This window comes from Neodiprion lecontei, chromosome 3 (genome assembly GCF_021901455.1).
Source record: "Neodiprion lecontei isolate iyNeoLeco1 chromosome 3, iyNeoLeco1.1, whole genome shotgun sequence".
NCBI classification, from domain to species: Eukaryota; Metazoa; Arthropoda; class Insecta; order Hymenoptera; family Diprionidae; genus Neodiprion; species Neodiprion lecontei.
In genome coordinates, this window is record NC_060262.1 from 31685833 (window position 1) to 31698186 (window position 12354).

A 12354-nucleotide genomic window follows, 5' to 3' on the forward strand; every position below is an offset into this window, starting at 1 on the left:
CGAAATGAAACGAGGATGAGGGTAAACGGCGAAGCTGAAGCCGAAGCTTATTTACGAAACCCGTTAACCGAGTGCGCACTAAATTACTCGTTTTTTTCCCTCGCCTTTTTATTCTGTTTTCTTCTATTACGTTCGCTTTTACCCGGAATGATGGAGGGGTTCGTGCCGCAAAAAAGGCAAGGAATAAAAAATAAAAGTGAATAAAAACTTGATGAATAGCTATACAGGCCAGGGCGCGAGTTACGAGAGATGGTAGAAGGTGCGAGGGCGACGGTTAACAAAGCCAACCGAAGAATAACTCGATCATAATCCAACGCTACCGAGCACTGCAGGCGATAAGAAGCCGAACGAGCTTAATTCGATCTGGTTTTCACTGTAATAACCTGCATATGTGGTTTTGCCCAATTTCCTATAGAAAATTTGCGCTCTATCCTTCGGACAAATGGTCCCACGTGAGCGTAATTTCTGCATCAAAATTAGAACTTGAAGATTGTACTTTTTGTGATTTTATATTGAAATCAAATAATAGGAAAAAAGAGTGGCAAATTCTGTGTATGCTTTCTCAGACTCTGTGCAGGCTTTAACCATGTTAAAGTAATTTCGGAAAATCTGGAAGGCTTCCGCAGAATCGGCGCGTTGACAAACGAGAGTTGCCCGTCAATTATCTCAGCTTTAATATTTTACTCTTTCGTCTCGTAAAATCAGAATGACCCCCGCAAATACGGTGTGTTTCCCCTCAACCTACCTACTGGATTATTTCGTTTCATTAAAGAATTTTACGCGGACAATAATCGTCAACCCAAACGAGCTTGTAACCCGCTTGGTTTTTCTTTAAAAGCTCACCGAAATCACGTACGCGTCTGTATGGATATCGCGTCCATTCGCTACTCCAAGTTTATTGCATTTTTTCACTCCACATCTCCAACTATCAGGCTCAAAACGTTTAAAAATTAAAACGCCCATCCGATTGTCAAAAAATGGTAAAATTTTTCACTGTAACAACTAGATGATTAAATTGTTTCGATTATCTTGGTGACACTTTTTCTAAAAGTTATCAGACACCACGGGCTTCAAATTGAGATACTTCGATGCATTGATCTCGTATTTCTACACGTCGGTGTCACAATTATTTTCTACGCTTCGGAAAAACAGGTTTTTTTATCGAAACTGATTGCTATTTTGATCCAACAAATACATATACGTTCGATCGAATCGCTTTCGCACAGCTGTCGTTTACACAAGCGACAAATTTGATCTATACGTTCGAGTTCTTCAACGTAGTTTTCTTTTAATTCACTCGTGCTTTACCCGAACAGTTTTTTTTATTCTTATTTCAATTTTTCCGCCTTACTTTCCTTGCTCATTTATTTTCCAGCTAAGTTTACCGCGAGTCCACGGCACCATTTTGCCAGCTACTCACTAAAAGTTGCACAATCTGCACCTGCCCGCTTGAAGTGTTGATGAAGAATATGAAGACAGAAAACAGCTAAGAAATTTCTCTCACGGAGAAAGAAACTTTGTTTCACTAGTCAGTCATTATCTTAGTTGCAAAGTAAACTGCCCGCAACTTTTGTTAACCTGAGTCGAGGTGATATTTGTTACCTCTTCAACGGCTTGGAATCAAATTGATTATTAAAGGTCGCACAAATAAATGAAGTAGATAGTAAATGACGTGCGACGTCTCACTGAGCTTTGATCTCGTCAGTATCACTCGGTCAAAGCACGCGGTGATCATTTAATTATTTTTTCTTCTGGTTCGTAATGTGCCAAAACTCAGTGTCAAGTATAGAAATCAAAAAGTTTGGGTTTGTTTCGTTGACACGGATACTAAAAGCAGTGGATTCTAGAATAGTTTCAACCCAGACGTGTTTTTATCAGCACTTTTTCCCCACTATTTCCCCCTACCGTAACAACAAGTAAGGCATGACGAAATATCCGAGGCGGATCACGACAAGGGTCTTATTGATCGTTACGTGAAACCTAGATCCTAGGTAATAGTTCTCGGTAGCACCGATCAAACATGGCTCGCTTAAATTTATCTTGAAGGTAATACAATCTGTGCTATCATCGATACGTCTTCCCTCCTTATAGCATTCGAACATTTCACCAGACCTACGCAAGCGATGCGCAGCTTACGCGCTTAACTGGGATCAATTATTTTTTCATCACTACACCTTTTAACGTTACAAAAAATTTACTTTCAATGTCGATAAAACGTCTAAAAGATGAGCAGGAGACGGTTGTAACGTTTCATTCCGTGTATTTCAATACTGTTGAAGCTGTGATTTTTAGTAGAAAAGCTAATTTTGTTACTGTCGTCAAATTTGATTGGATTTCGATTCTATTCAAGGTTTTACAATTGAAATATTTGATCTACATGTCAAGTGAGACGTTAATGTCGTGCATTATTCTGTAACTTTTGTCTCAATAAATAAGTATATAACAACATTAATTTCATTATTCAGCTAGTATTACAAACTTCCCGGGTATGGCGTCGGTTGAACCATTATTTCCGATTTTTTAAATTTCCACCAGATGTTTTTTGAAATGCAGAGAATGCCGCTATAGCCTTGTATATTAGTAGTCAGGTAACTAAGGTTCAATTAAAGCATGTTATCAATTATGCTTAGTTGAAATTGTATTTGTTAACAGTGATTTTCCGGAAAGCGTGTCAACCGACCAGACGCAATACTGACAAAAGAAAAGAAAAAAATAGAATTAGTGTCAGAGAGCTCGGAGCTTTTTCATCCCCTCAACGGCAGAACCGTTGGCCTGATTGCTGCAAGCCTGCAGCAACATTACGCAAATGCCTACGTGCGCGGCGGAGAGATTAATTAAGAATAATCGCCGACCGTAATGGAATAACTGAAAATGGAAATCGTTATCGACTGGGTGGTTATAACAGGTGACGAGCTTGGCTTCGCTTCAAATAGGTAAATTGCCTTCAAAGTCTAGAACTCTCTGACATTCCGGAAGCGCGTTACTCATCCAGCTGTGAACCTCTAGGCGCGATGGCTGGTGCATTCGAGGAGTGCCACTTTGGTCTGATATCCTTCAGGTCTTTCCGTTGGCAGCTATCCAACAAATTATCCGGTATCTTCTAGGCAACCCGCTTGCTCTTGCTATTTCTCATCATTATCGAGCCGGATTCGCCGATGGCATACATTCACTTCTGATTAATGCCATTCAAGCGATCAAAGCCTAGAGTGAACGACGCTTTAGGTTGATTATCATAATCAGGAATGCTTCTCGTTTCGCTCGTTCGCTGGAAGGAATTAGATTACGCAATCTAAGAGAAAGAAACTGCTCGCTCGCGGAGGTTGATCGAGGTTAAATAAATGGGGAGTAGTTAATTATTCCGGGAACAATAAAAACTTCTTTCACTTAATTTTGACTCATTTTACTCTAGTGTTGAACAAGTATGGAAAAGCTGAATTTAAATTATATGCGCGATAAAGAGAACAGTGATCATAGCAGTTCCTGAACAATAAATTTCCTTCGAACGAGTCAAGGGTGCTTTGCGCGCACAGCAAACTCACCGAGCTTCTCGAGAAGCGAATTTTCTCACAATGGCTACTCCCTCGCATTTATCACTGCCTCGCACAACAATACGAATGCATCTCCTTATGCTAATTCTATGTTCTTCGAATGAATGCATCCGAGCGCAGACGTATATGTTACGCCTGCACGAGACGCGCGATCTATTATCTAAATATACTCACATTCAATATCCGGCAAGCTCTAACGATCATCCAGTGAAACAGCTGTTTCTCATGGTTCAAGAAAAATCAATACCAATTCGTAACTACAATGTTCGGAAGTTTCTAGTGCATAGAACCAGGTAGAGCCCAGGCAATATTCCAACCACTGGGGATGTTATAATAACGTACAATTCACGATCGCTCCGACTGAGGTTTGCTTGTTTAAAACTTGGGTTGCCTGCGAAAATTGAATTAATTCAAACTAGCTTCTCGCACAATCATCGCACGTGAATTGATTATACGACAAAAAAATGGTACATGTACCCATGTTACTTCTGAAAAATGTTTAAAAGAAACATTTATAGAAAGAATTTGTCGAACCAGTGCTTGTTTGCATTAACGCAGTTTACTTATAGAATAATGCGTTCAATTCTTTATCTCCAACAGTCGGCTGCAAATAATTCCACCATGACCCTTAACTTTATGCAAAAGTTTGTTCTTTCTTCATCGAAAATTCTTTGATGGTGAGGCAGGCGAAAGCCTTTTCGTTAAGAGATATCGAAGCTTATTTCAAAGAATTCAATTATTCCGTACAATCACGCGGACGTGCTTCTGAAAACAAAAAGATGATTATTCTTGAATTGCTCTTCTAACTTCTGGAGCATTTGATGCCAATGTTATCATCTCATTCGCCATCGCAGTATTCACCTTAAAAGGGTTCAGAGGAGTTCCGTTCACTAAATGGCGCGTAACGTTATACCAGCTTCATTAAAATTCTCTTCCCATTTCCAGATTTTGAGCCGTTGTCATTGAACTCGTTCCTTCAATTGAATTGACAATTTCAATTGCGAAAGTTCATCACTCTCTAATTACATAAATAAAAAAGTTACTGTGGAACTCGAGTCGATCATTTACTAAAATTTGCCTCAACACTTCGTGTTCCAGGCGCTACTACAAGCACATGATGTGGCAGGACACGACGTCTACGGCGAAGACGCGACGAGAGTTACGCCTCCACCTCTTTTTCCTTACCTGAACGGGGGCGATGATCTCGAAGGGCAAAACGGTGACCTAGACCTTGAAAACGTCACGCGTGTTCGCTTGGTACAGTTCCAGAAGAACACTGACGAGCCAATGGTGAGTTTCTTCTCTTGATAGACACATAGATGCGTATTTATTTGATTGCATATAGGTATATATAATACGTACATGTGTAATATAAGGTAAGTTGGTCGGTAAACCATATCAAAATACAATAATGAAACATTATACCGGCACCACGCAAATAGGCGCAAGTGCAATGAAAAGCATACATCAAAAAGCATACATACACGTACTATGAAAAACTGCCCGAGGTTCCACGTCTTTGAATATTCTCATTCGTCTGACTGAGTTTCAATACCAAAACAGTAGTCAAGTTACTGAAGTCAAAATTCCTCTTGGAAAACGAATTTTTCGCTCATCTCTCCACAGATTTCGGAAAGTGATCAGTTATGAAAAACATAAATTTTTGCCTGCAGGGAATCACGCTGAAAATGAACGAGGACGGTAAGTGCGTCGTCGCTCGTATAATGCACGGCGGGATGATTCACAGACAAGCAACGCTTCACGTCGGGGACGAGATTAGAGAAATCAACGGAGTCCCAGTCGCCAATCAATCGGTCAACGCGTTACAAAAAATTCTTGTGAGTACCAGCTTAGATCAAGTACAGTATTGAGGTTGCCGAATATACGTGCATGGAAGATAGGTTACTCTTATCGTTCAAGCATTGCTTGAATATCGAGGGAGAACCGAGCGTGATTCTCGTAAAGAACGACAGTTGAAGGGAACGTTTATTACGAACACGACTCCCTTTATATGTTCTCCCCAGTATTTAGTGACCCACGGCCATTACCTCGTCGTTGTTGAACATAAACTTTAACGATTTGTACTCTGTATGTCGTTCTATATGCACAACTTGCGCGGGTAGATTGTAAAAAACACAAAATTTTCGCCCTACCCCAGCATGAGCTCGTGGACATCAAGAACCACAAAGTACTTCGGCCCAATATACACATCAAGTTGAAAAATTTATGCTTTCATTGCACACTGTTGCTTTAACAATACAGAAACGGTGCATTCAATCTGATTCATCAAAACCGTTACTTGTACTACATTGAAAAAAGCCATGCGTCCAATAAAAATTTGTGCGAACGAAATATTATTATAATACAATATGACGAAAGCAAGGTCTCTTAAAAAGTTTATGATCGCCAAAAGTCGCCGCATAACTCTACCTTTACTATTATAAACTTCTAATGTTTGGAACTAGGGTTCAATTCTCTCCGTCCTTGTAGCATGGATTTTTTTCTCAATCAAAGTTATCGGAACTTTTTTTTTTATAAAGAGCACAAATGGAATAACTTGCCGTCCATGAACTCCATGTGGTTTGGATGACGCGCCAATATATAATATCTGTGTGCGCCCTCCAATCCCCTGCTGACTTGCGGCACGTGCATCTGGTATCCAGGATCTATACATCTGTAGGGCATGTACGATTCCCCCAGTCCTTCGCGGTCCTAGATATTGCATTTCACGGATGATATTCGATACATGGAAGCATCGTTTAACTCCCTCGCACGAGATTGAACCAGATCAAAGCTTAGAAAAAGTTGAAAGTATATCCTCGAAAGCTATTTCCGGGTATTTCTTGACATCGTTCAGTACTGCTGCAGATGTTTCGCTTTCAAACATTCAAGTACCATTTTGTGGTGTTCGGTTCGTCTGCGCTGGCTACAAATCCTACTAGTCACCGGTACGCACAAAGACAATTTGCTTCCAATATAGCACTGCGGATTTTTTCGACTGAGGAATTACTCTTCCGCTTTTGACGATGAAACCGGCCCTCTTTCGTATTTTCAATTGACGGATACGAATGCCTTTGTACGCGTAGTAAAAGCCTCAGGTCTAATTCCTTTCAGAAAATTCCTCTGCACTGGCCTCGGAGATTTATTTTCTTTGTGAACTATCGCATGCGCTAGCTCACCAAGCATTCAGTTCTTAAGTTGTCTGGCTGTTGAAGCGGTAGTCCGATTCTTCGGTAAACCAAACCAGACACTGACTCGAATAAAGCGGAGTACCTGATATTTGCCTAGAACTCAATTCGCAGTGAAAGAAAGTCGAATACTTGACTCTCACAATTTATTCCCACCCGTACTTGTGGGAATTATTCTTTCACGTCGTCCACGCAAAAGTTTTATACCAGACTCGAATCTGACAAATGAACTCACCACGCTACGGATTGCATTCAAGTCCGATGCAGAGTTACCTGATAATGCATGCAGCCGGCGGCGTGACTCTATTTCATTGTTAGACGATTTTCTATGGGAAGATCGTGCTTATATCTGTTACCCACTCTCGAATATTAAATGCAGCTCGATAATACAGTCGCTGAGTATGCCGCCTCAGCTTCACCGCCAACGATTATCACTTGGCAAGGTCAATCACGTTCTTCCACAGACCAATAATAATCGAATGTTTCTTCTTCGAATTTCCTTTTTTTCGCCAACGCACGAGTCATTTCTTCCGCAAACGTGATAAAGTAATATATCTGACTGGTAAAATGAATGAATCGACGTACCAAAAGAGGATATTTTGACGGGGCATATTTCCAGAACAACGAAACAGTGATGAAATATCAGGGCAATGTTTGTCGAAAAATACAATCAGACCAGCTCTGAATACGCTGCTGCTGTGGACTTGAGTCTTCGACTTTAAATCATGTCCGTGGATCAAAGTCTAGTACTTCTTTAATTAATTAATGATTTGTTTGTTAACGATCCACGAAGAATCATTAGGTCGTGCTTGAATCGTGGAAGAGTTGTAGTTTTCTGAAAGACAAAAATACCCTCGAGTACATAACTGTTTTCACAGAATTAAGGGTGAATCGAAATGCAGCAAATACCAAAAATCGTTGCACCAAGATTCATGCCTATTCATATAATAGAGCATCGCCGACCAGCAGACGCCAGAATGCCGACATAGACACCCAACTTTCCGTCACGAATATTTGCATTCGTTGACTTTAATTATGCGCACTTCGTTCGCTAACTTCTCCGACAAGACTGCACCCGTTCGTCGCTCTTACTCACTCGCCTTGGTATACGCGCACTTACCTGTCACCTAACCTATGGCTTTTGAGAGCCATCCCGTCCCGATTACCCTCCACACGAGGAAAAGTTTCTTGAAAGAATAATTTTCTGTTTCAGCGAGAGGCGAGAGGATCGGTGACCTTCAAGATAGTGCCGTCGTACAGGAGTGCGCCGCCCCCCTGCGAGGTACAAGTAAGCCCCAGCCCAAGCGGCGCTCGTTCCCAAACCACAACCCCCGCATCCTCCTCGGCACCCCCGTCCACCTCCTCGGGCAACGCAGCCGGTACGGCAAGCGTAAGATCCGCATCCACAAACACTCCGAAGTCACCGGTGACCGCGGCCTGCTTGTGCAGCGCCGCTCCTAAGACCCCGAAAACCCCAAAAAGCAAGAAAACAAAAGTCGGTTCCTCCTCGGCGGAAAATACACCGAAACGTCGCCTCAACCCCTTGTCGGCTCTGAGGGCTGCTCGCAAGTCTTAGGCTTACGCGTTTTTGCGGTGCTTAGCTCGCGTTTTTACAGTAGTTTGCGCTCTTCGCGGATAGTTTATCGCTCAACTGACGATTAGTTCGCCAAGATAGGGAAATGCGCATAATACTCTCGCCAAAGATCGCGTACCTGTTCTAAAGTCAGTTCCTTCAAGGTTAGTCCGGCTCATCACACAATCAGTCTGGCTTAGTTTAGCTAAGCTCGACTTGGATTAGGATAACTTTCCCGCTTCGCGTTTCGCGTTTCACGCTCTGTGGCTATTAGCCAAGATTTCTCTAATGTGCAAACTCCTTGCAATGACTTGGCAGCGGGCTTCTTAATCGCTGTCAGAAATGAACATCACATCGCAGTCTCGAAAGATGAGGAGTAGTCGTGTTCGTTAACTCGATCTCGGCCGACTAAAGCGTCTTTTAAATCGGAAGTGATCCAAGCCGGATTCTTCCCTCTTCTAGTCAATTTTAGGACGGCATGTTATAAACACGAGCAGCTTGTCTAGATTTCAGATCTATAGTATAGTCAATTTAAAGCTTTGAAATAGCTTGTTAAAGTAGATTATATCGAACCGTTAACATTGTTCATAATTCTATCGTAATACCGTATGTATTGAATATTTTCATGAAACTAAATAATTCACAGTTAAATGAATATTACATTATTGTCATCCTAAGCTACGTTAAACGAAATACTCTCAAATAGCCGGAAAAAATAAAAAATGACAAGATTATTCGATGTCAACGATCGTCAGGTTGCGTCTAGTTGAAATGGAAGGCTCCGCGGAAGGCTCATCGATTCGTTCCGGTTGACGTATTTCCCGCCTTGACGTGACGGCGTTTGGCGACAAAGTTGAAACGGCTCCCACTAATTTTGCTTGTGAAATATTTATGAAGACAACTAACGAATTTAATTAACTCTCTGCAAAGGACCGCCCGGATTCAGGGTCGACTGGGGTAATTTCGGGAAGGGACCAAACTTTTGTTTACCAAACCATCCGGAATCCGCCATTTCCTCCGTTTACGTTTGGTCGTTCCTCGAGTGGCACTCATATGTATGTATATATGGTTATACGTACAGGGTACCCTCCTTATTCACGAACCTTTTGCGAACCCCCTCCCTGGCTCTTTCCGAAAAATAAGCTTCACCTATCTCTTCTCTGTACTCTTTCTTTATTATTTGCTTTACGTTATCTCTCATATTACTTATTGTATTCTTGTTTCTTTCTTATTTCTTCTCTTCTTTTATCCGTATTATACGTACATACATACAAATACTTATTCGAAAGGATCTTTAATATTACTTGCTCATGTAATAGGTACCATACAGTTTCACAACACAACTTTCATACACGTACAGATAGTGTATTGTATACAACACAGATCGGCATCTTGCTTCGGTTAAATGGCATGGCATAAACACGTTATTAGGAGTTAAAAGTTTTAGTATTATACGCACGTATTCCCATTCCTTGATTGTATGTCTGCGTTTTTGTTCGGGGGCTCGATGATCACTCCATACTACACTTACTATATGTACGTAATATATTGTATATATACGTGTTTTATTAGGTACATGTGTGCATACATATTGTGGTATATATATATATATACAGTGTTTATGAAGCGAACGACAAATAATGGACATACATTGTATATAATCTCATAATTTCGCCAATATTGTTCTTACGTTAAAATTTCATGATGCGGGGCATTACTTGGAGGATGCGTGTCGCGCGACTGTGACGGGGTCTAACAATCGCTTCATCGATCAACAAGCAGCCCGATTAATCGAACGTCTTTGCGGAAAAATCTCTGTTCGCAAACGCGGGAATTTCTCGGTAGTTCGCTATGGCTCGGATAAAAGAACCGCTAGGCAAAGACGTGTATGATTCACTAAGGAAACATCTATTTTTATGGTTTCATAACTAAAATAAGTACACCTACGGCTCTTTTATGAAGGAATATCTCAGTGCAGTTTCCCACGGACGTTGTTGGGTATCCAGCGGGGTTATAAAGTATCAATGATGGTCCTCAAGTTTTTATCCGGGGTTAACATCTTATGCCCCGATTTATTTGCAATTTTGCTTGTTCCAAGTACAATCTCAATGTCCCGAAAATTTTGATGCTTATCTTAAGTAATTCTAAAGCTTTTTTAACTATCTTCATTGGGTTTGACCAACTTGGCGTGGGACACAGATTATTTGACATGTAAGAAGCGTTTGTTACACCCCGCTTTGTTTGCCTGTTATATGACGTCCATTTTATAGTCTATTTTTTCTCCACGATCGTCGGGTTGCCGCCTAAAATGATAAAAATATGCCAACCAAACGGTGAAAAGGTAATTTATTTCTCTTGTTTCCACTAGCAACGAGAGTCGATTGTTATAATTCCTATTTTTCGCTTGGATTGCGTCAACTTCAAGTCAGACTGTAGTTCAATCCCCCCTTCAACCAGTTCGATGTGTTTCTATTCGCAAACCTAGCGCTTTTCAAAATTTGATATCTCCGGTTTCGATAATCTTCAGTTTTTCAAGTGGTGAGCAATAATTTTGAAACGAGCGTAACTTATCATTCTTTCTTTAGAACTGTACTTATATCCATTTTCACATATCTCTTTTTTCTCTTTCATGATTATTGTAGTTCATTTTTACCCTCATTCCTTGCTCTATTTATCCAATGTGATCTGTCGAAGTATTTTTGGGAAACCACAGATTTAACCGAGTCTTGTAACTATACAGGAAACCTATGTAAACCTATGAAACTAAAATCAACGAATTTAAAACTAAATCGTCACAAGCATACAAAAGTAGCCGTAAATGTGGTGGGACAGGACTTGTTTTGAAGACCGCCACGCTTTCTTCACAGCCTGTAATACATAGCTTCAGCTCTTTCATCTGCATAATTTGCAATGTAAAATTCAGTGCTTGATAACCACCGACGTCAAGATCTGAAAATTTTCATGTTACGTAAAGAATAATTACTTCAAGTGCAACTGTGTTACTAAACCTGTAAAATAAACGCAATACTGAAATCAATGTTACCATCTGTATATTCAGTGAAAACCGCAGTGACATATTTATTACTGTTACAAATTTCAACTGCTGTGTAAATCCAACAATGTAAAAGTAAACGTAATTGTGTACCCGTGTGCCGCGCTAGACGTTCTGTTGTAACAACTACATAAACTTGCATTATTTTGTCGAACAAAGGGACAAAAAATATATTGCACCCGTATACGTGTAATTATAATTGAGAAACACTGCAGAGCGTGCTTCACATTCTATCCTCGTTCAGCATAGACTCGACGTGTTCGGCGAACCAGCTTTGCGGTCTACGGTTACACAATTAAGTTTGACTGAACTAATCACCTCTATATATACACCTATCTTCCGGTAGCAATAGCATAACGAACATAACAACAATAATACACGCCCCCCTAATTGAAGCACGTCTCGAGTCCAAAACGGATACCATTTGTAACTACGGGATTTCAGTCGGCGAAGTACCCTCGCAATTTTGGTAATATCGACCCCCTGGTGGTGAGTCTTGCGGACATTTGGTAACTCCGTTTTAATCCGGGACGTCTTCGCGTCCGCGCTTTGCAGACCTTCGATCGAAAGCTCGCGTGCACGGGTTTTCCGATAACTCTCTTGTGTATGCGGCGATAAGAAGACGAAGGAGACCAAGAGCTGATTGAATTTACCCAAGAATGAGAGAAGACAAATTGTTTTATTTCGAGTTCTTCCGCTGGTTCATGCTGCGTAGGCGACGCTTACCGACTTTGACAGTCGCCAACGAGTTACTCGACAGCCTCGTGTCGGTACATTCAGAGCACATTGTTCCAAGGCGCACGACGAAGCGTGAAACGAAGGCACACGTGACCTGTTCTTACCCATCCTCGTAGAATAGAACACGCGACGTTGTGCCGCGTATATGTGAACTATGTACGTTCCGTTCTACCTATCCAATGCATTTATCGCCCACCTGTACGCTGCGGTATAACGCGTACGATCCATTCTATAATCTACCCGTCGCCACCTTGC

At 41.1% G+C, this 12354-nt stretch overlaps 1 protein-coding gene across 15 annotated transcripts in view; it reads left to right on the plus strand.

The window, feature by feature from the left end:
- LOC107218166 (peripheral plasma membrane protein CASK) overlaps positions 1 to 12354 on the plus strand; it is a 144731-nt gene that overhangs the window by 117271 nt on the left and 15106 nt on the right. For 8 of the 15 annotated variants that reach the window (XM_046735133.1, XM_046735134.1, XM_046735138.1 and 5 more), the window contains 3 exons: positions 4647 to 4838; positions 5222 to 5386; positions 7950 to 8024. In XM_046735133.1, the coding sequence (XP_046591089.1) occupies positions 4647 to 4838; positions 5222 to 5386; positions 7950 to 8024 (432 nt within the window). The remainder of the gene's footprint in view (positions 1 to 4646; positions 4839 to 5221; positions 5387 to 7949; positions 8025 to 12354) is intronic. The other 7 variants (XM_046735135.1, XM_046735139.1, XM_046735137.1 and 4 more) reach the window with 1 other exon arrangement.